At 50.3% G+C, this 24,429-nt stretch overlaps 2 protein-coding genes across 2 annotated transcripts; both read right to left on the bottom strand.

Annotated features, from left to right (window-relative positions):
* Positions 1-549: 549 nt before the first annotated feature.
* On the bottom strand, positions 550-10,234 carry LOC308146995 (uncharacterized protein; the record flags this gene model as incomplete). The annotated part of the gene is made up of 9 exons (XM_080519026.1): positions 550-594; positions 1,935-3,044; positions 3,144-3,219; positions 3,775-3,843; positions 3,969-4,132; positions 4,219-4,314; positions 7,298-7,453; positions 8,426-8,650; positions 9,707-10,234. 9 exons carry the CDS (start codon positions 10,232-10,234, stop codon positions 550-552), a joined length of 2,469 nt encoding a protein of 822 aa, XP_080375152.1.
* An 832-nt stretch (positions 10,235-11,066) lies between these two features.
* LOC308146994 (uncharacterized protein) lies at positions 11,067-21,413 on the bottom strand (the record flags this gene model as incomplete). The annotated part of the gene is made up of 11 exons (XM_080519025.1): positions 11,067-11,117; positions 12,464-13,579; positions 13,678-13,753; positions 14,410-14,478; positions 14,604-14,767; positions 14,854-14,949; positions 17,895-18,008; positions 18,267-18,602; positions 19,218-19,362; positions 20,464-20,576; positions 20,886-21,413. 11 exons carry the CDS (start codon positions 21,411-21,413, stop codon positions 11,067-11,069), a joined length of 2,808 nt encoding a protein of 935 aa, XP_080375151.1.
* Positions 21,414-24,429: the final 3,016 nt, after the last annotated feature.

The following is a 24,429-nucleotide window of genomic DNA, read 5'->3' as shown; positions in this document are numbered from 1 at the left end:
GGAACCTCGTGGGCTTTTATACCTGCGGACATCAAAGCCATCATGTTCCCATGACATCATTACATGATCCAAGGCTTTCATGTTCACATGACATCATAACATGATCAAGGGACTTTCATGTTCACTAACAAGGCATAACATGATCCACGGCTTTGATGTTCTCAGTGAGCCTTCATGTTGTGGGTTGTCACGGTAACAGGTACCAGGGCGACTGCAGAGATACAAAGCTGCGTTGTTTTCAGCATTTCTGATGTTCCCATGGAAACGGATGTCATTTTCAAAATGTGGGAAAACTTTTCTGAAACAATAAAAGAATAATATCTTTGTACTGGAAAAAACTGTACACGGGGCCTTTACCTCCACTAATCCAGATTATAGAGCATCTTCTTCTATATAATTTCAAATTACGGGTCAATAAAGTGACATCTGGTGGTCGTAGATGGATTATCAGGGCCAGTCCCCCCCCCCACACACACACACATTATGTCCTACAGTAAGTACACAATCAGAATCCAATGTAAGGCTCTACTATGCAGCAGTACTTCATCCTCAGCAGCTGAGCAGCTTCACCGTCACATCGTCTCCCAGTGTTTCCTGCAGTTTGAACCCGTCAACACTTTACAATCAAAAACTGCCCCCAAAGCCACCAGCAGCACCGAACGAATCCAGAGAAAGTTACAAAAAAGACCAAAAAACAAACTAGCATCACCATCACGTGTAGATCAGACCAGAGTTTCTCAACCTCTGGTGTTTCCTCCAGATCGTCAGCTGAGCCGTGGGAAATTATCACATTTCACATTTCTTTCTAAAAAAACCTTTGCTCTCACAGCGACAGTGTGTTGCAGAGTAATCATGTATAAATACTCTTCACCACTAGAGGACAGTGTGTTGCAGAGTAATCATGTATAAATACTCTTCACCACTAGAGGGCAGCACAGAACTTTGCCGGTGAAATATAAAGTGACAGACGTCAGTGTGGTTCATCTCCACCTCCTGCTACCATCTTGTATCAAAGTACTGTGTCAGTGACAGTGATGGAGAAGTTTTTGAAAACCAGGATCTCAGCTCTTCATCCATCAGGTCCAGGTTTCACACTGAGGGAGGCACTATTAAAAAAGACATTGGGAAATACTTTTTTTCTGTATTTATTTGATTCCTGTTGATGAAACGTTGATGAGAATGACTTTGATGTCTTTGATGAGAATGACTTATATTGTTAATAGAGGCTACAGAGTTTACCATTTCAACATTTTCAGGTGGTGGTGTCCCTCCAGAGTTTTCCAAAAGTGTGCCTTGGCTCGAAAAAGGTTGAAAAACACTCCTAACATTTTGTCTCTAGGTTCTGTGCTGCCATCTTGTGGCGAAGAGTATTTATACATGATTACTCTGCAGTTTGATGGAGGCAGAAACTCTTGTTTTCTCCCTTTGCGGTTTTGTTGTTGGAAAGTAGATCTTTCTAAGCGTCGTCGTCGTCGTCGTCGTGGCAACGGACACTTAAAACACGACCAAAGTTTAGCGTTTCCCACTCGGGGTTAAAACATCACAACTTCCTTCTCGATTGTAGATATTTTATTGACACACGTCGGTGAAACAAATTTCACTTTTACGCTACAAAAATCCACGATCCAGGAAATCGTCACGAAGGCGTCACGTTCACACATTTTTTTTTTTCCACTGTCACGTTTTTTTTTTTTTTTTTTCTTCCAGAGTTTGCCGCTGCAGCGCTCTGGTTTGAGTTGAAGTACAAAACAAAAACAAAACAAAAACAAGGCAAAACAAGTACATGTGACCTGAAAGCGACTCGTCACGTTTCACATTGATCATCTAGAAACTGGTCTCCTCCTCTAGAGCCTCACTTGAGTGACCTTCGTTCCTTTCTTCTCCTCCCCTTCACTCGTTTCTTTCTTTTCCATTTTCTTCACCTCTTTTCTTACCTCCTCCTCCTCCTCCTCCTCTTCCTCCTCGTCCAGCTGGAGGCTCCCGGAGGAAAACCTCATCCTGGCGAGCCCGGCGGACCGCGCCGCCTTGCCCATGAGCGGCGGCGGCGGCGGTGGCCAGTAGTACGGGTAGAAGACCTCCGGGTCGGAGTCGCTGTAGCTCCCGGCGCCGCCGCCGCCGCCTAGCATGCACAGCGACGCCGGGCGCTCCGGCAGGGGGGAGGAGTTGAGCGGGAGGTAGGTGGGCCTGGTGGGGCGCGTCAGGTGCGGGTAGTAGCCCAGCGGGCGGAACTCGGACGCGGGATTGGACGTCCTGGAGACGTAGAAGTCCACGTCGGGCTGGCTGGCCACGCGGCGCGGCAGCCCCGGGAGGAAGCTGCAGTCGTCGCTGTAGTGCCCCGCCTCCGCACGCCCCAGCGGCCTCGACCCGTTGCTTCCCGACTGGTAGACCCTGGTTAGCCCCAGCCCGCCGCCGCCGCCGCCGCCGCCGCCGCCGGCCACGAGCCGGACGCCCCGTCTGATGGGCGAAATCGACGGCGGGTAGAACGGCGGCCGCGGGACGCCGTCCGCCGCCACGTAGTCCCGCCGCCTCATTGTCGGGAAGCGCTCCAGCGAGGACACGGCCACGTAGTCCGACAGGTACGGGCGCCGGGCGAGCGGCGAGGAACCGGCGAAGGGGAACGACGGCAGCACCGGGCGGTACTGGTAGGCGGGGCTGTTGGGGTAGAGCAGGACGAGCCGCTGCGCGGCGTCCGGGTGCGGCTGCGGGTTCGGGCGCCGCCGCGACCGGTTGCCGTAGACGCCGGCCAGCCGCTGCGCCTGCCGCTGCGCCCCGGCCCGCGCCCACCGCGCCTCGTCCGCCAGGGACGCCGACGCCGACCTCGTGTTGGGCGACGGCGTGGACGGGTAGTAGGGCGACGAGGGCGGCGTGTCCTGGTAGAGGGGGCGTGGCCTCCGGCCGACCTCGACGGAGGAGTGGCTGCGCTTGGCGCCCCGCTCGCCGCTCTCGACGTCGTCCGGGACTCGGGGACGGGCGTCCATCTCGTCCTGGCTGTGGACCGCCAGGGCGCGGCTCGTCCTGGGGAACGGGTGGGCGTGTTCGTACAGCTGGCGGGGGAGGGGGGAGGGGGGGGAGGGGCCAAGATTACTCACAAGCGATGGTTTTTATGAGAAAGTATTGTTTTGAGTGAGTGAAGGACTCGTCACCTGTTTGGAGACGTCGGTTAGGAGGTCGGGGGACGACTGACATTGTCTGGAGCTGTAGTCGGACGGACAGCCGCTCCTGGACAGGAAGAGGTTAATCACCTTTTAAAATCCAGCTCCTCCTTCATTCTCCTCCATTAGAACATCACATCCTAGCAGCTGCATTCACAATCTGCTGTGTCTGTGTGAGCTGGACTGGCTCCGCCCATCTATGGGAAGATGGAGGAAGTACTTCCTCTCGTGGCGCCATGTGCCTGAGCAGCGCTGCCTGATTATGGGAGGAGTCAAAAGGGGGGGAGGAGCCTACCTTGATTGTGATTGGCTGAACCCCTGATGACACTATATAGGGTTTGATTTCTGATTGGCTGAGCAACACACTTTTTAAAAGAGAGAGAGCGAGAGAGAGAGAGGGAGGGAGAGAGCGAGCGAGAGAGACAGCGAACGAGAACACACTTTCTACACTTCCGGGACGTGGGTCCATGTATGCAGACGATCAGTACTGTTACTGCATAATATGACTCGTTACAAAAACAGCAGCTCCCAACAATTACAGGCTAAACGTGACAGTTTTGTGAAACGACCTCCTGCGGTGACTCTTCAATACTTTGATAAAACGATCCTCTCCCAGTCTCACCTCTCGAAGTGTGAAGGCTTCTTCTCCCCGGACCCCAGACACTCCAGCAGCTGTTTCTGCGTCCTGCCGCTGCAAGACGGCAAAGAAACCACATGAAGTCCTCTGGAACGCCGGACGGTATTCAGTCTCAATAGCAGATTTACTTCGGCGCCACATCCTGAAAGACGAGGGTCGTACAAAGGGAGTCTCTGTACCTGTATCTGAAGGTGGAGCCCTTGCAGGACAGCAGCGTCTTGTGCGTGGCCTCCGGTTCCTCGGCCAGCCGGAAGAAGGCGTGGTACTCCACGCACATCTTCCAGAAGTACTTGCAGACGTCCCGGCTGGCCATGGCGAACTCCAGGACGTCCTTGCGCAGCGGCTGAAAAGAACGCAGCGGCCACACGTTTTAACGCGCGAGAACTTTGGCAGTGAGAGTCCGCCGGCGCTCTCGGTTCAGGTTCTCACCCCGACTTTGTCGTGCAGCTTGATGAGGAAGTGTTTCCGTTTGAAGCTCAGCTTGCGGATCTTGGCCCAGCTGAACGTGTTGATTTTTGTGTTTCCCTGGAACGGAAATTAAAAAAAGAACATCCTGAAGGTCACGGGAACAAGTAATACCTCATTTTACCGCTGATATCGAGCTGGAATAGAGCTTTTCCTCAGCTTTAAGAAGAGGTATTACTACGTGTTGCTACGTGGACTAGCAAGCGAGCTACGGAGGCTTTTGTGGATTTTCTATCCTGGGATCTTGACGTTCAGCTCCAGAGGGAGACCTTTCCAAGATGGCGGCCCTGTAGGCACGTTGCATCATCAACAGGCACTGATAGGCTAGCGAGTGTAGCTCTAGGAGTAGCTCTACCGAGTGTAGCTCTAGGAGTTGATCTACCAAGTGTAGCTCTAGGAGATGCTCTACCGAGTGTAGCTCTAGGTGTAGCTCTACCGAGTGTAGCTCTAGGTGTAGATGGAACCAAGTGTAGCTCTAGTTGTAGCTCTACCAAGTGTAGCTCTAGGTGTAACTCTACCGAGTGTAGCTCTAGGAGTTGCTCTACCAAGTGTAGCTCTAGGAGATGCTCTACCGAGTGTAGCTCTAGGTGTAGATGGAACCAAGTGTAGCTCTAGGAGATACTCTACCGAGTGTAGCTCTAGGTGTAGATGGAACCAAGTGTAGCTCTAGGAGATGCTCTACCCAGTGTAGCTCTAGGTGTAGCTCTACCGATAGTAGCTCTAGGAGTAGCTCTACCCAGGGTAGCTCTACCGAGTATAGCTCTAGGAGTAGCTCTACCCAGTGTAGCTCTAGGTGTAGATGGAACCGAGTGTAGCTCTAGGAGTAGATGGAATCTACCGAGTGTAGCTCTAGGTGTAGATGGAATCTACCGAGTGTAGCTCTAGTTGTAGATGGAACTGAGTGTAGCTCTAGGTGTATCTCTACCGAGTGTAGCTCTAGGTGTAGATGGAACCGAGTGTAACTCTAGGAGTTGCTCTACCGAGTGTAGCTCTAGGAGTTGATCTAGCAAGTGTAGCTCTAGGAGATGCTCTACCGAGTGTAGCTCTAGGTGTAGATGGAACCCAGTGTAGCTGCAGGTGTAGCTCTACCGAGTGTAGCTCTAGGTGTAGATGGAACCAAGTGTAGCTCTAGTTGTAGCTCTACCGAGTGTAGCTCTAGGAGTGGCTCTACCCAGTGTAGCTCTAGGTGTAACTCTACCGAGTGTAGCTCTAGGAGTTGCTCTACCAAGTGTAGGTCTAGGAGATGCTCTACCGAGTGTAGCTCTAGGTGTAGATGGAACCAAGTGTAGTCCAGAATGTCTGTCGGGGGAAACGTGGACAATGAAAGATGTAAGATTTTACCGGAATGTACTTTTGTTTTTTTTGTAGCGGGACTTTAGAGTTTTATGAATAAATATTTAAGTTTGATTGAGACTTTTGTTGCGTTCTCTCGTTATTTCTTTTGCTTTTCTGTTTCCATGGCAACAGCATTAGCGCCGAGAACGATGTCGCTTTCATGTTAGTCCACAGGTTGGCGCCGGCTGACGTTTAACGGTTTACCATTTTTCGAGTAAATCCACAAAAATCGCGAAGAAGTTTCCCGTACGAAGCTCATGAGAGAGACGCGCCTCGTGGAGATCAAAGATCAGCGTCTGTTGCCATGGAGACGAGCTCAATGTTTCACACAGTTTTGTCGCTACCTGACAGGATAATTAGCATCAACGTGTTAAAATGTGAAAATCTGTAGCCTCTATTAACAATATACAGTCATTCCCATCAAAGACAAAGTCATTCCCATCAAAGACATCAAAGTCATTCTCATCAAAGTTTTATCAACAGGAATCCAGTAAATCCAGAAAGCAAGGACTTTTTTTAATAGTGCCTCCCTCAGTGTGAAACCTGGACTTGATGGATGAAGAGCTGTGATCCTGGTTTTCAAAAACTTCTCCATCACTGTCACTGACACAGTACTTTGATACAAGATGGTAGCAGGAGGTGGAGATGAACCACACTGACGTCTGTCACTTTACATTTCAAAGGCACAGCCTAACAGAGTTCTTCACCCTCTGGTGTTTCCTCCAGATCGTCAGCTGAGTCGTGGGAAATTATCACATTTCACATTATTTTCTAAAACAACCTTTGCTCTCACAGCGACAGTGTGTTGCAGAGTAATCCTGTATAAATACTCTTCACCACTAGAGGGCAGCACAGAACTTTGCCGGTGAAATGTAAAGTGATTATTAAATTATATTAAAAAAAAGAAAAATCCGTTCCCACCAGTGATTAAAACACATTTTGATAAATAAATCACACGAGGAGCCAAAAAAAACAACAAAAAAGTTTGATTTAGTCCAGAAAATACGGTAAATCTACAAACTAACTTTGGGGGTTTTCAGGTTTCGTCAGTTTCTTCCTTCTGAACCAACAGTTCGTCCCGAACTCTTCCCCTCTTTCACTCCATCCCTCCATCCCTCCATCCCTCCATCCCTCCATCCCTCCATCCCTCCATCCCCGTTCTCCTGGATGACTTGGCGGCGTTCTCCTCCCTCTCCGCTCTGTCCATCATCACCCGTCGTTCTCTCCGTCTCCGAGAGATTCAATTCAACTCAACTTTATTGACGCGGCAGGAAACGACACATTTCTTCTTTTAACGGAGAAAAAAACCAAACAAACTCACGGGAACAAGCGATTATTTACATTTACATTTATTTGCGACTGTGGGAAAGAAAAAGTGGAGGTGAAGAAGTCCGGGGAGGCGGAGCAGTGGAGTCTTGGACTCCGTCTCTTATGTGTCCAAGGAACCTTGGAGAGTCAACAGTCGGAGTTCCAGGTCCCGGGTGTTGCTCTCACAGTCGTCCATGTGGTCGCAGTACTTTTGTTCCAGCTTGTGAAAGACCAGCAGCACCTCATCGAGGTGTTCGTCTTTCTCCTGAGACATCTTCTCATTCTCTTCTCTTTCTAGCTGGAAACTCTTTTCCAAGGCCTGGACCTCCTCCTCCTTCTGTTTCAGCAGTTTCTCCTTGTCCTCCTCCAAACTGCTGACCTCTGAACTGAGCTCACTGACCTTCTGCTCAAACTCCGACCGCAGGACAAACTTGTGTTCCCCGGCCTCCTCCAGCTGAGTGACCTTCACCTGCTGGAGCTGAGCCTGGGCTCTCTCCAGGTCCACCCTGGTGCTCTCCAGGTCCACCTTGATGCTCTCCAGGTTGGTCCTGGTGCTCTCCAGGTCCACCCTGGTGCTCTCCAGGTCGGTCCTGGTGCTCTCCAGGTTGGTCCTGATGGTCGTTGCATCGCCCTTCAGTTCCTGCACTTCCTTTTTCAGGTCCTCGCACTCGGTCTCCTTGAGTTCCAGGTCATGGATTTTGTCGTCTCTCTGCTTTAACTTCCCCTCATTTTCTTCTCTTTCTAACCGGAGACTCTTTTCCAAGGCCCGGACCTCCTGAACCTTGTCTCTCAGCCGTTGGTCCTTGTATTGGAGTTCAAAGTGCCACTGTACTTGTTTCATCTCCAAAGCAGCCTTGGACTTCTCTAGTATATCCTGGGACATCTCTAAGTTGGTCCTGATTTTTGCTAGACCGTCATTCATGTCCTGCACTTCCTTTTTCAGGTCCTCGCACTCGGTCTCCTTGAGTTCCAGGTCATTCGTGAGGGTTTCCACTTCCAATTCCAGCTGGTGAGTGTTGGTGACACTGACCTCTATGTAGTCCTTGTGCAGCTCTGCCTGATGACTCAAGGCGTACGACAGCTCATTGATTTTGTCGTCTCGCTCCTTCAACTTCTGCTCAGTTTCTTCTCTATGTAGCGTGATTGTCTTGTCCACCCTTTTTGTGATGGTTTCCAGTTTAAATTGGAGCGCGTGATTCTTGGTGGTACATTCCTCTATGAGCATCTCCTCGCCCAGCTCTGCCTCATTCAAGGCGTACGACAGCTGGTTGATTTCACCGTCTTTCTCCTGCAACTTCCTCTCATTTTCTTCTCTTTCTAACTGGACACTCTTTTCCAAGGCCTGAACCTCCTCATCCTTCTGTTTCAGCAGCTTCTCATTCTCGTCTTTCAGACTGGAGACGACTGCAGAAAGTTGACGGACTTCCTCCTCGTACGCAGACTGCAGGGTGGATTTCTCCTCAGCTGCTTCCTTCAGCTTGGTTTCCATCGTCCTCTCCAGTTGGGCCTTGGACTCTTCCAGTTGGGCCTTGGACTCTTCCAGGTCGGCCTTGGACTCTTCCTGTTGATCCAGGAACATCTCCAGGTTGGTCCTGAGGGCCGTGACGTCGTCAACCATTTCCTTCAGTTCCTTTGTTTGATCGCCACACTCTGTCTCCTTACTGTCCAAGGCACTTTTGAGGACGTCCACTTCTAACTGAAGGTCATGAGTTTTCTCCTCGCAGTCGCCCATGTGCTCTTGGTACTTTTGTACCTGAGTACGATAGGCCTGCAGCAGCTGAGCCATTTGTTCAGCTCTCTCCTGTAACCTCGTCTCAGTTTCTTCACTTTGTGACTGGAGACTCTTTTCCAAGGCCTGAACCTCCTCATCCTTCTGTTTCAGCAGCTTCTCATTCTCGTCTTTCAGACTGGAGACGACTGCAGAAAGTTGACAGACTTCCTCCTCGTACGCAGACTGCAGGGCGGATTTCTCCTCAGCTGCTTCCTTCAGCTTGGTTTCCATCGTCCTCTCCAGTTGGGCCTTGGACTCTTCCAGTTGGGCCTTGGACTCTTCCAGTTGGGCCTTGGACTCTTCCAGTTGGGCCTTGGACCTCTCCTCCTCAGCTATGGACTCCTCCAGGTGATCCACGTACGTCTCCAGATTGGTGCTGACAGTTGTTGCATACTCATGCATTTCCTTCAGTTCCTGCACTTCCTTTTTGAGGTCCTCGCACTCGGTCTCCTTGAGTTCCAGGTCATTCGTGAGGGTTTCCACTTCCAATTCCAGCTGGTGAGTGTTGGTGACACTGACCTCTATGTAGTCCTTGTGCAGCTCTGCCTGATGACTCAAGGCGTACGACAGCTCATTGATTTTGTCGTCTCGCTCCTTCAACTTCTGCTCAGTTTCTTCTCTATGTAGCGTGATTGTCTTGTCCACCCTTTTTGTGATGGTTTCCAGTTTCACTTGGAGCGTGTGATTCTTGGTGGTACATTCCTCTATGAGCATCTCCTCGCCCAGCTCTGCCTCATTCAAGGCGTACGACAGCTGGTTGATTTCACCGTCTTTCTCCTGCAACTTCCTCTCATTTTCTTCTCTTTCTAGCTGGAGACTTTTTTCCAAGGCCTGAACCTCCTCATCCTTCTGTCTCAGCAGCTTCTCATTCTCGTCTTTCAGACTGGAGACGACTGCAGAAAGTTGACGGACTTCCTCCTCGTACGCAGACTGCAGGGCGGATTTCTCCTCAGCTGCTTCCTTCAGCTTGGTTTCCATCGTCCTCTCCAGTTGGGCCTTGGACTCTTCCAGTTGGGCCTTGGACTCTTCCAGTTGGGCCTTGGACTCTTCCAGGTCGGCCTTGGACCAGTGCAGGTCGGCCGTGGCCCAGTGCAGTTCGGAGTTGGACCTCTGCAGTTGGACCTTGGACCTCTTCTCCTCAGCTACGTACTCCTCCAGGTCATCCACGTACGTCTCCAGGTTGGTGTTGGCGGTTGTTACATCCTCATACATTTCCTTCATTTCCTTCAGTTCCTTTGCTTGATCGCCACACTCCGTCTCCTTACTGTCCAAGGCACTTTTGAGGACGTCCACTTCTAACTCCAGAGCTCCGACCCGGCTGCTCAACTCCTCCTTCTCTTTCAGCAGCTTCTCATCGTCTTTCAAGCTGCAGACGACTGGAGGAAGCTGGCCCAGATCCTTCTTGCACTGGCAATGCATTCCCGATCCGTCTTCAACTCTGTCCTCCCCCTGAGTGTCCACTTCCCCCTCCACGTCCCCTTTGGACCCCTCCAGAGCTTGGGCCAGTTGTTCTCGGTCTTCCTCCACGCTCCTTAGTCGACGCCAGAGCTTCATGTAATTCTCCATCTGGTCGTTGCTCAACGTTCTGTAAAAGCTGAGCTCGTTTTTCAATTGTTTGATTGCATCACAACTGCGTCCCGCAGTCGTCTGCTGTGCGCTTTCCATTCCTGAAGCAAAATCCTGCGACATGTTTTGACTTGTAACGCGTAAAACTCGTAAAATTCGTAAAATTCGTAAAATTCGTAAAACTCGTAAAATTCGTAAAACTCGTAAAACTCGTAAAGCTGCTCTCCACTGCAATGTAGTATCGATCTGTCTCTGAGATGAACTGAACACCTCTGGAACCTCGTGGGCTTTTATACCTGCGGACATCAAAGCCATCATGTTCCCATGACATCATTACATGATCCAAGGCTTTCATGTTCACATGACATCATAACATGATCAAGGGACTTTCATGTTCACTAACAAGGCATAACATGATCCACGGCTTTGATGTTCACAGGGAGCCTTCATGTTGTGGGTTGTCACGGTAACAGGTACCAGGGCGACTGCAGACACACAAAGCTGCGTTGTTTTCAGCATTTCTGATGTTCCCATGGAAACGGATGTCATTTTTCAAAATGTGGGAAAACTTTTCTGAAACAATAAAAGAATAATATCTTTGTACTGGAAAAAACTGTACACGGGGCCTTTACCTCCACTAATCCAGATTATAGAGCATCTTCTTCTATATAATTTCAGATTACGGGTCAATAAAGTGACATCTGGTGGTCGTAGATGGATTATCAGGGCCAGTCCCCCCCCCCCCCCCCCCCCCCACACACACACACACATTATGTCCTACAGTAAGTACACAATCAGAATCCAATGTAAGGCTCTACTATGCAGCAGTACTTCATCCACAGCAGCTGAGCAGCTTCACCGTCACATTGTCTCCCAGTGTTTCCTGCAGTTTGAACCCGTCAACACTTTACAATCAAAAACTGCCCCCAAAGCCACCAGCAGCACCGAACGAATCCAGAGAAAGTTACAAAAAAGACCAAAAAACAAACTAGCATCACCATCACGTGTAGATCAGACCAGAGTTTCTCAACCTCTGGTGTTTCCTCCAGATCGTCAGCTGAGTCGTGGGAAATTATCACATTTCACATTTCTTTCTAAAAAAAACCTTTGTTCTCACAGCGACAGTGTGTTGCAGAGTAATGATGTATAAATACTCTTCACCACTAGAGGGCAGTGTGTTGCAGAGTAATCCTGTATAAATACTCTTCACCACTAGAGGGCAGCACAGAACTTTGCCGGTGAAATGTAAAGTGACAGACGTCAGTGTGGTTCATCTCCACCTCCTGCTACCATCTTGTATCAAAGTACTGTGTCAGTGACAGTGATGGAGAAGTTTTTGAAAACCAGGATCTCAGCTCTTCATCCATCAGGTCCAGGTTTCACACTGAGGGAGGCACTATTAAAAAAAGTCCTTGCTTTCTGGATTTACTGGATTCCTGTTGATAAAACTGTGATGAGAATGACTTTGATGTCTTTGATGGGAATGACTTTGATGTCTTTGATGAGAATGACTTATATTGTTAATAGAGGCTACAGAGTTTACCATTTCAACATTTTCAGGTGGTGGTGTCCCTCCAGATTTTTCCAAAAGTGTGCCTTGGCTCGAAAAAGGTTGAAAAACACTCCTAACATTTTGTCTCTAGGTTCTGTGCTGCCATCTTGTGGCGAAGAGTATTTATACATGATTACTCTGCAGTTTGATGGAGGCAGAAACTCTTGTTTCTTGCGGTTTTGTTGTTGGAAAGTAGATCTTTCTAAGCGTCGTCGTCGTCGTCGTGGCAACGGACACTTAAAACACGACCAAAGTTTTGTGTTTCCCACTCGGGGTTAAAACATCACAACTTCCTTCTCGATTGTAGATATTTTATTGACACATGTCGGTGAAACAAATTTCACTTTTACGCTACAAAAATCCACGATCCAGGAAATCGTCACGAAGGCGTCACGTTCACACATTTTTTTTTTTCCACTGTCACGTTTTTTTTTTTTTTTCTTCTTCCAGAGTTTGCCGCTGCAGCGCTCTGGTTTGAGTTGAAGTAGAAAACAAAAACAAAACAAAAACAAGGCAAAACAAGTACATGTGACCTGAAAGCGACTCGTCACGTTTCACATTGATCATCTAGAAACTGGTCTCCTCCTCTAGAGCCTCACTTGAGTGACCTTCGTTCCTTTCTTCTCCTCCCCTTCACTCGTTTCTTTCTTTTCCATTTTCTTCACCTCTTTTCTTACCTCCTCCTCCTCCTCCTCTTCCTCCTCGTCCAGCTGGAGGCTCCCGGAGGAAGACCTCATCCTGGCGAGCCCGGCGGACCGCGCCGCCTTGCCCATGAGCGGCGGCGGCGGCGGCCAGTAGTACGGGTAGAAGACCTCCGGGTCGGAGTCGCTGTAGCTCCCGCCGCCGCCGCCGCCGCCGCCTAGCATGCACAGCGACGCCGGGCGCTCCGGCAGGGGGGAGGAGTTGAGCGGGAGGTAGGTGGGCCTGGTGGGGCGCGTCAGGTGCGGGTAGTAGCCCAGCGGGCGGAACTCGGACGCGGGATTGGACGTCCTGGAGACGTAGAAGTCCACGTCGGGCTGGCTGGCCGCGCGGCGCGGCAGCCCCGGGAGGAAGCTGCAGTCGTCGCTGTAGTGCCCCGCCTCCGCACGCCCCAGCGGCCTCGACCCGTTGCTTCCCGTCAGGTAGACCCTGGCTAGCCCCAGCCCGCCGCCGCCGCCGCCGCCGCCGCCGCCGCCGCCGCCGGCCACGAGCCGGACGCCCCGTCTGATGGGCGAAATCGACGGCGGGTAGAACGGCGGCTGCGGGACGCCGTCCGCCGCCACGTAGTCCCGCCGCCTCATTGTCGGGAAGCGCTCCAGCGAGGACACGGCCACGTAGTCCGACAGGTACGGGCGCCGGGCGAGCGGCGAGGAGCCGGCGAAGGGGAACGACGGCAGCACCGGGCGGTACTGGTAGGCGGGGCTGTTGGGGTAGAGCAGGACGAGCCGCTGCGCGGCGTCCGGGTGCGGCTGTGGGTTCGGGCGCCGCCGCGACCGGTTGCCGTAGACGCCGGCCAGCCGCTGCGCCTGCCGCTGCGCCCCGGCCCGCGCCCACCGCGCCTCGTCCGCCAGGGACGCCGACGCCGACCTCGTGTTGGGCGACGGCGTGGACGGGTAGTAGGGCGACGAGGGCGGCGTGTCCTGGTAGAGGGGGCGTGGCCTCCGGCCGACCTCGACGGAGGAGTGGCTGCGCTTGGCGCCCCGCTCGCCGCTCTCGACGTCGTCCGGGACTCGGGGACGGGTGTCCATCTCGTCCTGGCTGTGGACCGCCAGGGCGCGGCTCGTCCTGGGGAACGGGTGGGCGTGTTCGTACAGCTGGCGGGGGAGGGGGGAGGGGGGGAGGGGCCAAGATTACTCACAAGCGATGGTTTTTATGAGAAAGTATAGTTTTGAGTGAGTGAAGGACTCGTCACCTGTTTGGAGACGTCGGTTAGGAGGTCGGGGGACGACTGACATTGTCTGGAGCTGTAGTCGGACTGACAGCCGCTCCTGGACAGGAAGAGGTTAATCACCTTTTAAAATCCACCTCCTCCTTCATTCTCCCTCCATTAGAACATCACATCCTAGCAGCTGCATTCACAATCTGCTGTGTCTGTGTGAGCGGGACTGGCTATGGGAAGATGGAGGAAGTACTTCCTCTCGTGGCGCCATGTGCCTGAGCAGCGCTGCCTGATTATGGGAGGAGTCAAAAGGGGGGGAGGAGCCTACCTTGATTGTGATTGGCTGAACCCCTGATGACACTATATAGGGTTTGATTTCTGATTGGCTGAGCAACACACTTTTTAAAAGAGAGAGAGGGACAGAGAGAGAGAGAGAGCGAGAGAGAGAGAGGGAGGGAGGGGAGGGAGAGAGAGAGAGAGGGAGGGAGGGGAGGGAGAGAGAGAGAGAGAGAGAGAGGGAGAGAGAGAGAAAGGGAGAGAGGGAGAGAGAGAGCGAGCGAGAGAGACAGCGAACGAGAACACACTTTCTACACTTCCGGGACGTGGGTCCATGTATGCAGACGATCAGTACTCTTACTGCATAATATGACTCGTTACAAAAACAGCAGCTCCCAACAATTACAGGCTAAACGTGACAGTTTTGTGAAACGACCTCCTGCGGTGACTCTTCAATACTTTGATAAAACGATCCTCTCCCAGTCTCACCTCTCGAAGTGTGAAGGCTTCTTCTCCCCGGACCCCAGACACTCCAGCAGCTGTTTCTGCGTCCTGCCGCTGCAAGACGGCAAAGAAACCACATGAAGTCCTCTGGAACGCCGGACGGTATTCAGTCTCAATAGCAGATTTACTTCGGCGCCACATCCTGAAAGACGAGGGTCGTACAAAGGGAGTCTCTGTACCTGTATCTGAAGGTGGAGCCCTTGCAGGACAGCAGCGTCTTGTGCGTGGCCTCCGGTTCCTCGGCCAGCCGGAAGAAGGCGTGGTACTCCACGCACATCTTCCAGAAGTACTTGCAGACGTCCCGGCTGGCCATGGCGAACTCCAGGACGTCCTTGCGCAGCGGCTGAAAAGAACGCAGCGGCCACACGTTGTAACGCGCGAGAACTTTGGCAGTGAGAGTCCGCCGGCGCTCTCGGTTCAGGTTCTCACCCCGACTTTGTCGTGCAGCTTGATGAGGAAGTGTTTCCGTTTGAAGCTCAGCTTGCGGATCTTGGCCCAGCTGAACGTGTTGATTTTTGTGTTTCCCTGGAACGGAAATTAAAAAAAGAACATCCTGAAGGTCACGGGAACAAGTAATACCTCATTTTACCGCTGATATCGAGCTGGAATAGAGCTTTTCCTCAGCTTTAAGAAGAGGTATTACTACGTGTTGCTACGTGGACTAGCAAGCGAGCTACGGAGGCTTTTGTGGATTTTCTATCCTGGGATCTTGACGTTCAGCTCCAGAGGGAGACCTTTCCAAGATGGCGGCCCTGTAGGCACGTTGCATCATCAACAGGCACTGATAGGCTAGCGAGTGTAGCTCTAGGTGTAGCTCTACCGAGTGTAGCTCTAGGAGTTGATCTACCAAGTGTAGCTCTAGGAGATGCTCTACCGAGTGTAGCTCTAGGAGTAGCTCTACCGAGTGTAGCTCTAGGTGTAGATGGAACCAAGTGTAGCTCTAGTTGTAGCTCTACCAAGTGTAGCTCTATTAGTGGCTCTACCCAGTGTAGCTCTAGGTGTAACTCTACCGAGTGTAGCTCTAGGAGTTGCTCTACCAAGTGTAGCTCTAGGAGATGCTCTACCGAGTGTAGCTCTAGGTGTAGATGGAACCAAGTGTAGCTCTAGGAGATGCTCTACCCAGTGTAGCTCTAGGTGTAGCTCTACCGATAGTAGCTCTAGGAGTAGCTCTACCCAGGGTAGCTCTACCGAGTATAGCTCTAGGAGTAGCTCTACCCAGTGTAGCTCTAGGTGTAGATGGAACCGAGTGTAGCTCTAGGAGTAGATGGAATCTACCGAGTGTAGCTCTAGGTGTAGATGGAATCTACCGAGTGTAGCTCTAGGTGTAGATGGAATCTACCGAGTGTAGCTCTAGTTGTAGATGGAACTGAGTGTAGCTCTAGGTGTATCTCTACCGAGTGTAGCTCTAGGTGTAGATGGAACCGAGTGTAACTCTAGGAGTTGCTCTACCGAGTGTAGCTCTAGGAGTTGATCTAGCAAGTGTAGCTCTAGGAGATGCTCTACCGAGTGTAGCTCTAGGTGTATCTCTACCGAGTGTAGCTCTAGGTGTAGATGGAACCGAGTGTAGCTCTAGGTGTATCTCTACCGAGTGTAGCTCTAGGTGTAGATGGAACTGAGTGTAGCTCTAGGTGTATCTCTACCGAGTGTAGCTCTAGGTGTAGATGGAACTGAGTGTAGCTCTAGGTGTATCTCTACCGAGTGTAGCTCTAGGTGTAGATGGAACCGAGTGTAGTCCAGAATGTCTGTCGGGGGAAACGTGGACAATGAAAGATGTAAGATTTTACAGGAATGTACTTTTGTTTTTTTTGTAGCGGGACTTTAGAGTTTTATGAATAAATATTTAAGTTTGATTGAGACTTTTGTTGCGTTCTCTCGTTATTTCTTTTGCTTTTCTGTTTCCATGGCAACAGCATTAGCGCCGAGAACGATGTCGCTTTCATGTTAGTCCACAGGTTGGCGCCGGCTGACGTTTAACGGTTTACCATTTTTCGAGTAAATCCACAAAAACCGCGAAGAAGTTTCCCGGACGAAGCTCATGAGAGAGACGCGCCTCGTGGAGATCAAAGATCAGCGTCTGTTGCCATGGAGACGAGCTCAATGTTTCACACAGTTTTGTCGCTACCTGACAGGATAATTAGCATCAACGTGTTAAAATGTGAAAATCTGTAGCCTCTATTAACAATATACAGTCATTCCCATCAAAGACAAAGTCATTCCCATCAAAGACATCAAAGTCATTCTCATCAAAGTTTTATCAACAGGAATCCAGTAAATCCAGAAAGCAAGGACTTTTTTTAATAGTGACTCCCTCAGTGTGAAACCTGGACCTGATGGATGAAGAGCTGAGATCCTGGTTTTCAAAAACTTCTCCATCACTGTCACTGACACAGTACTTTGATACAAGATGGTAGCAGGAGGTGGAGATGAACCACACTGACGTCTGTCACTTTACATTTCAAAGGCACAGCCTAACAGAGTTCTTCACCCTCTGGTGTTTCCTCCAGATCGTCAGCTGAGTCGTGGGAAATTATCACATTTCACATTATTTTCTAAAACAACCTTTGCTCTCACAGCGACAGTGTGTTGCAGAGTAATCATGTATAAATACTCTTCACCACTAGAGGGCAGCACAGAACTTTGCCGGTGAAATGTAAAGTGATTATTAAATTATATTAAAAAAAAGAAAAATCCGTTCCCACCAGTGATTAAAACACATTTTGATAAATAAATCACACGAGGAGCCAAAAAAAACAACAAAAAAGTTTGATTTAGTCCAGAAAATACGGTAAATCTACAAACTAACTTTGGGGGTTTTCAGGTTTCGTCAGTTTCTTCCTTCTGAACCAACAGTTCGTCCCGAACTCTTCCCCTCTTTCACTCCATCCCTCCATCCCTCCATCCCTCCATCCCTCCATCCCCGTTCTCCTGGATGACTTGGCGGCGTTCTCCTCCCTCTCCGCTCTGTCCACCATCACCCGTCGTTCTCTCCGTCTCCGAGAGATTCAATTCAACTCAACTTTATTGACGCGGCAGGAAACGACACATTTCTTCTTTTAACGGAGAAAAAAACCAAACAAACTCACGGGAACAAGCGATTATTTACATTTACATTTATTTGCGACTGTGGGAAAGAAAAAGTGGAGGTGAAGAAGTCCGGGAAGGCGGAGCAGTGGAGTCTTGGACTCCGTCTCTTATGTGTCCAAGGAACCTTGGAGAGTCAACAGTCGGAGTTCCAGGTCCCGGGTGTTGCTCTCACAGTCGTCCATGTGGTCGCAGTACTTTTGTTCCAGCTTGTGAAAGACCAGCAGCACCTCATCGAGGTGTTCGTCTTTCTCCTGAGACATCTTCTCATTCTCTTCTCTTTCTAGCTGGAAACTCTTTTCCAAGGCCTGGACCTCCTCCTCCTTCTGTTTCAGCAGTTTCTCCTTGTCCTCCTCCAAACTGCTGACCTCTGAACTGAGCTCACTGACCTTCTGCTCAAACTCCGACCGCAGGACAAACTTGTGTTCCCCGGCCTCCTCCAGCTGAGTGACCTTCACCTGCTGGAGCTGAGCCTGGGCTCTCTCCAGGTCCACCCTGGTGCTCTCCAGGTCCACCCTGGTGCTCTCCAGGTCCACCCTGGTGCTCTCCAGGTTGGTCCTGGTACTCTCCAGGTCCACCCTGGTGCTCTCCAGGTCGGTCCTGATGGTCGTTGCATCGCCCTTCAGTTCCTGCACTTCCTTTTTCAGGTCCTCGCACTCGGTCTCCTTGAGTTCCAGGTCATGGATTTTGTCGTCTCTCTGCTTTAACTTCCCCTCATTTTCTTCTCTTTCTAACCGGAGACTCTTTTCCAAGGCCCGGACCTCCTGAACCTTGTCTCTCAGCCGTTGGTCCTTGTATTGGAGTTCAAAGTGCCACTGTACTTGTTTCATCTCCAAAGCAGCCTTGGACTTCTCTAGTATATCCTGGGACATCTCTAAGTTGGTCCTGATTTTTGCTAGACCGTCATTCATGTCCTGCACTTCCTTTTTGAGGTCCTTGCACTCAGTCTCCTTGAGTTCCAGGTCACTTTTGAGGGTTTCCACGTCCAACTGTTCTTGTTTGGACTCCAGAGCAGCCTTGGACCTCTCTAGTTGATCCAGGGACGTCTCCAGGTTGGTCCTGATGGTCGTTACATCGTCCTTCAGTTCCTGCACTTCCTTTTTGAGGTCCTCGCACTCGGTCTCCTTGAGTTCCAGGTCATTCGTGAGGGTTTCCACTTCCAATTCCAGCTGGTGAGTGTTGGTGACACTGACCTCTATGTAGTCCTTGTGCAGCTCTGCCTGATGACTCAAGGCGTACGACAGCTCATTGATTTTGTCGTCTCGCTCCTTCAACTTCTGCTCAGTTTCTTCTCTATGTAGCGTGATTGTCTTGTCCACCCTTTTTGTGATGGTTTCCAGTTTCACTTGGAGCGTGTGATTCTTGGTGGTACATTCCTCTATGAGCATCTCCTCGCCCAGCTCTGCCTCATTCAAGGCGTACGACAGCTGGTTGATTTCACCGTCTTTCTCCTGCAACTTCCTCTCATTTTCTTCTCTTTCTAGCTGGACACTCTTTTCCAAGGCCTGAACCTCCTCCTCCTTCTGTCTCAGCAGCTTCTTATTCTCGTCTTTCAGACTGGAGACGACTGCAGAAAGTTGACGGACTTCCTCCTCGTACTCAGACTGCAGGGCGGATTTCTCCTCAGCTGCTTCCTTCAGCTTGGTTTCCATCGTCCTCTCCAGTTGGGCCTTGGACTCTTCCAGTTGGGCCTTGGACTCTTCCAGGTCGGCCTTGGACTCTTCCAGGTCGGCCTTGGACTCTTCCTGCTGATCCAGGAACATCTCCAGGTTGGTCCTGAGGGCCGTGACGTCGTCAACCATTTCCTTCAGTTCCTTTGTTTGATCGCCACACTCCGTCTCCTTACTGTCCAAGGCACTTTTGAGGACGTCCACTTCTAACTGAAGGTCATGAGTTTTCTCCTCACAGTCGCCCATGTGCTCTTGGTACTTTTGTACCTGAGTACGATAGGCCTGCAGCAGCTGAGCGATTTGTTCAGCTCTCTCCTGTAACCTCGTCTCAGTTTCTTCACTTTGTGACTGGAGACTCTTTTCCAAGGCCTGAACCTCCTCATCCTTCTGTTTCAGCAGCTTCTCATTCTCGTCTTTCAGACTGGAGACGACTGCAGAAAGTTGACAGACTTCCTCCTCGTACGCAGACTGCAGGGCGGATTTCTCCTCAGCTGCTTCCTTCAGCTTGGTTTCCATCGTCCTCTCCAGTTGGGCCTTGGACTCTTCCAGTTGGGCCTTGGACTCTTCCAGTTGGCCCTTGGACTCTTCCAGTTGGGCCTTGGACCTCTCCTCCTCAGCTATGGACTCCTCCAGGTGATCCACGTACGTCTCCAGGTTGGTGCTGACAGTTGTTGCATACTCATGCATTTCCTTCAGTTCCTGCACTTCCTTTTTGAGGTTCTCGCACTCGGTCTCCTTGAGTTCCAGGTCATTCGTGAGGGTTTCCACTTCCAATTCCAGCTGGTGAGTGTTGGTGACACTGACCTCTATGTAGTCCTTGTGCAGCTCTGCCTGATGACTCAAGGCGTACGACAGCTCATTGATTTTGTCGTCTCGCTCCTTCAACTTCTGCTCAGTTTCTTCTCTATGTAGCGTGATTGTCTTGTCCACCCTTTTTGTGATGGTTTCCAGTTTCACTTGGAGCGTGTGATTCTTGGTGGTACATTCCTCTATGAGCATCTCCTCGCCCAGCTCTGCCTCATTCAAGGCGTACGACAGCTGGTTGATTTCACCGTCTTTCTCCTGCAACTTCCTCTCATTTTCTTCTCTTTCTAGCTGGACACTCTTTTCCAAGGCCTGAACCTCCTCGTCCTTCTGTCTCAGCAGCTTCTCATTCTCGTCTTTCAGACTGGAGACGACTGCAGAAAGTTGACGGACTTCCTCCTCGTACGCAGACTGCAGGGCGGATTTCTCCTCAGCTGCTTCCTTCAGCTTGGTTTCCATCGTCCTCTCCAGTTGGGCCTTGGACCTCTCCTCCTCAGCCTTGGACCTCTCCATTTGACCCACGTACATCTCCAGGTTGGTCCAGTGGATCGTTGCATCGTCCTTCAGTTCCTTTTTCAGGTACTCGCACTCGGTCTCCTTGAGTTCCAGGTCTTCACTTTGTGACTGGAGACTCTTTTCCAAGGCCTGAACCTCCTGGTCCTTGTCTCTCAGCCAGTGGTCCTTGTCTTGGAGTTCAGAGTCCAACTTTTCCAGTTTGGTCTCCAGAGTTCTGACCCGGCTGCTGAAGTCTTCGTCCTTCTCTCTCAGCAGCTTCTCATTCTCGTCTTTCAGACTGGAGACGACTGCAGAAAGTTGACGGACTTCCTCCTCGTACTCAGACTGCAGGGCGGATTTCTCCTCAGCTGCTTTCTTCAGCTTGGTTTCCATCGTCCTCTCCAGTTGGGCCTTGGACTCTTCCAGGTCGGCCTTGGACCAGTGCAGGTCGGCCGTGGCCCAGTGCAGTTCGGAGTTGGACCTCAGCAGTTGGACCTTGGACCTCTTCTCCTTAGCTACGTACTCCTCCAGGTCATCCACGTACGTCTCCAGGTTGGTGTTGGCGGTTGTTACATCCTCATACATTTCCTTCATTTCCTTCAGTTCCTTTGCTTGATCGCCACACTCCGTCTCCTTACTGTCCAAGGCACTTTTGAGGACGTCCACTTCTAACTCCAGAGCTCCGACCCGGCTGCTCAACTCCTCCTTCTCTTTCAGCAGCTTCTCATCGTCTTTCAAGCTGCAGACGACTGGAGGAAGCTGGCCCAGATCCTTCTTGCACTGGCAATGCATTCCCGATCCGTCTTCAACTCTGTCCTCCACCTGAGTGTCCACTTCCCCCTCCACGTCCCCTTTGGACCCCTCCAGAGCTTGGGCCAGTTGTTCTCGGTCTTCCTCCACGCTCCTTAGTCGACGCCAGAGCTTCATGTAATTCTCCATCTGGTCGTTGCTCAACGTTCTGTAAAAGCTGAGCTCGTTTTTCAATTGTTTGATTGCATCACAACTGCGTCCCGCAGTCGTCTGCTGTGCGCTTTCCATTCCTGAAGTCAAATCCTGCGACATGTTTTGACTTGTAACGCGTAAAACTCGTAAAATTCGTAAAATTCGTAAAGCTCGTAAAACTCGTAAAGCTCGTAAAACTCGTAAAACTCGTAAAGCTGCTCTCCACTGCAATGTAGTATCGATCTGTCTCTGAGATGAACTGAACACCTCTGGAACCTCGTGGGCTTTTATACCTGCGGACATCAAAGCCATCATGTTCCCATGACATCATTACATGATCCAAGGCTTTCATGTTCACATGACATCATAACATGATCAAGGGACTTTCATGTTCACTAACAAGGCATAACATGATCCACGGCTTTGATGTTCACAGTGAGCCTTCATGTTGTGGGTTGTCACGGTAACAGGTACCAGGGCGACTGCAGAGATACAAAGCTGCGTTGTTTTCAGCATTTCTGATGTTCCCATGGAAACGGATGTCATTTTTCAAAATGTGGGGAAACTTTTCTGAAACAATAAAAGAATAATATCTTTGTACTGGAAAAAACTGTACACGGCGCCTTTACCTCCACTAATCCAGATTATAGAGCATCTTCTTCTATATAATTTCAGATTACGGGTCAATAAAGTGACATCTGGTGGTCGTAGATGGATTATCAGGGCCAGTCCCCCCACCCCCCCCCCCCCCCACCCCCCCCCCCCCCCCCACACACACACACACATTATGTCCTACAGTAAGTACACAATCAGAATCCAATGTAAGGCTCTACTATGCAGCAGTACTTCATCCACAGCAGCTGAGCAGCTTCACCGTCACATCGTCTCCCAGTGTTTCCTGCAGTTTGAACCCGTCAACACTTTACAATCAAAAACTGCCCCCAAAGCCACCAGCAGCACCGAACGAATCCAGAGAAAGTTACAAAAAAGACCAAAAAACAAACTAGCATCACCATCACGTGTAGATTAGACCAGTTTCTCAACCACTGGTGTTTCCTCCAGATCGTCAGCTGAGTCGTGGGAAATTATCACATTTCACATTTCTTTGTTCTCACAGCGACAGTGTGTTGCAGAGTAATGATGTATAAATACTCTTCACCACTAGAGGGCAGCACAGAACTTTGCAGGTGAAATGTAAAGTGACAGACGTCAGTGTGATTCATCTCCACCTCCTGCTACCATCTTGTATCAAAGTACTGTGTCAGTGACAGTGATGGAGAAGTTTTTGAAAACCAGGATCTCAGCTCTTCATCCATCAGGTCCAGGTTTCTCACTGAGGGAGGCACTATTAAAAAAAGTCCTTGCTTTCTGGATTTACTGGATTCCTGTTGATAAAACTCTGATGAGAAAGACTTTGATGTCTTTGATGAGAATGACTTTGTCTTTGATGAGAATGACTTTATATTGTTAATAGAGGCTGCAGAGTTTCACATTTTAACATTTCCGGGTGGAGGTGTGACTCCAGATGTTTCCAAAGACACTGGATTAAATCATCCTGCTGTAAAATTCGGACGAAGCCTTTGATCGTCGGAGTTTCTGGTGTCGATCTTCTTCTGCTCACAAGTGGAAAAGTTCCCTGAAGCAACTGATTCCACACAGATTTCAGAATCACTTTTTAATTATTAAAAAAAAAACAACGAAAAATCCGTTCCCACCATTTTGATAAATAAATCACACGAGGAGCCAAAAAAACCAACAAAAAAGTTTGATTTAGTCCAGAAAATACGGTAAATCTACAAACTAACTTTGGGGGTTTTCAGGTTTCGTCAGTTTCTTCCTTCTGAACCAACAGTTCGTCTCGAACTCTTCCCCTCTTTCACTCCATCCCTCCATCCCTCCATCCCCGTTCTCCTGGATGACTTGGCGGCGTTCTCCTCCCTCTCCGCTCTGTCCATCATCACCCGTCGTTCTCTCCGTCTTCTCCATTTCCTCCCACGTCCGTTCAATCTACCCCTCCACCTCTCCGTCCCTCCTCATCGCCTTCCTTCGCTCCCCGTCTATCGCTCTTCATCTCCTCCTCCTCCTCCTCCTCCTCGCCTTCTATCGCTCTTCATCTCCTCCTCCTCCTCCTCCTCGCCGTCCATCGCTCTGTGTTTCCGCCTCCATTAGGGGGGAAATGGAAAAAGTGACATCAGCTATTTGGTAAACTGAGAGAGATGGAGGGAGAGGGAGAGAGAGAGAGAGAGAGAGAGATGAAGAGATGGTGGGGAACAGGGGGAGATGAAACAGTGAGGGAGGAGAAAATGGAAGGCAAAGGTCGGAAGAGTGACAGTGGAGGGGGGGAGAGAGAGGTGGAAGAGAGGTCGAGAAAAAGAGCAAGAGGGAGAGATAGAAAGATCAAGAGATAGAGGGGGAGACAGAGCAAGAGGGAAGGAGAGGAAGAGAGAGAGAGAGTGGTAGAAAGTGAGAAAGAGGGAGAGAGTGGTAGACAGCAAGAGAGAGAGGGAGAGAGTGAGTGATAGAGGTAGAGAGATGCAGAGAGAAAGAGAGAGAGAGTGGGAGAGATAGAAAGAGAGAGAAAAAGAGTGGTAGAGATAGAGAGAGAGTGGTAGAGAGAGAAAGAGAGAGAAAGACTGGTAGAGAGAGAGAGAAAGAGTGGTAGAAAGAGATAAAGAGAGAGAGAGAGAAAGAGTGGTAGAGAGAGAGAATAAAAGAGTGGTGGAAAGAGAGAGAGAGAAAGCGTGGTAGAGAGAGAGAGAAAGAGTGGTAGAAAGAGATCAAGAGAGAGAGAAAGAGTGGTAGAGAGAGAAAAAAGAGTGGTGGAGAGAGAGGAAGAGAGAGAGAGAGAGAGGAAGAGAGAGAGAGAGAGAGAGGAAGAGAGAGAGAGAGAGCGGCTTCACCTCATTAACCTGGTAATACAGAGTAAACATACAGTCTAAATGGAACAGAGACGTGTGTGTGTGTGTGTGTGTGTGTGTGTGTCTGTGTGTGTGTGTGTGTGTGCGTGTGTGTG

The sequence above is a fragment of the Blennius ocellaris genome, assembly GCF_963422515.1.
Source record: "Blennius ocellaris genome assembly, chromosome: 23".
Classification (NCBI taxonomy): Eukaryota; Metazoa; Chordata; class Actinopteri; order Blenniiformes; family Blenniidae; genus Blennius; species Blennius ocellaris.
The sequence above is the reverse complement of the archived record's forward strand: the minus strand, read 5'-3'. Positions and strand labels throughout refer to the sequence as shown.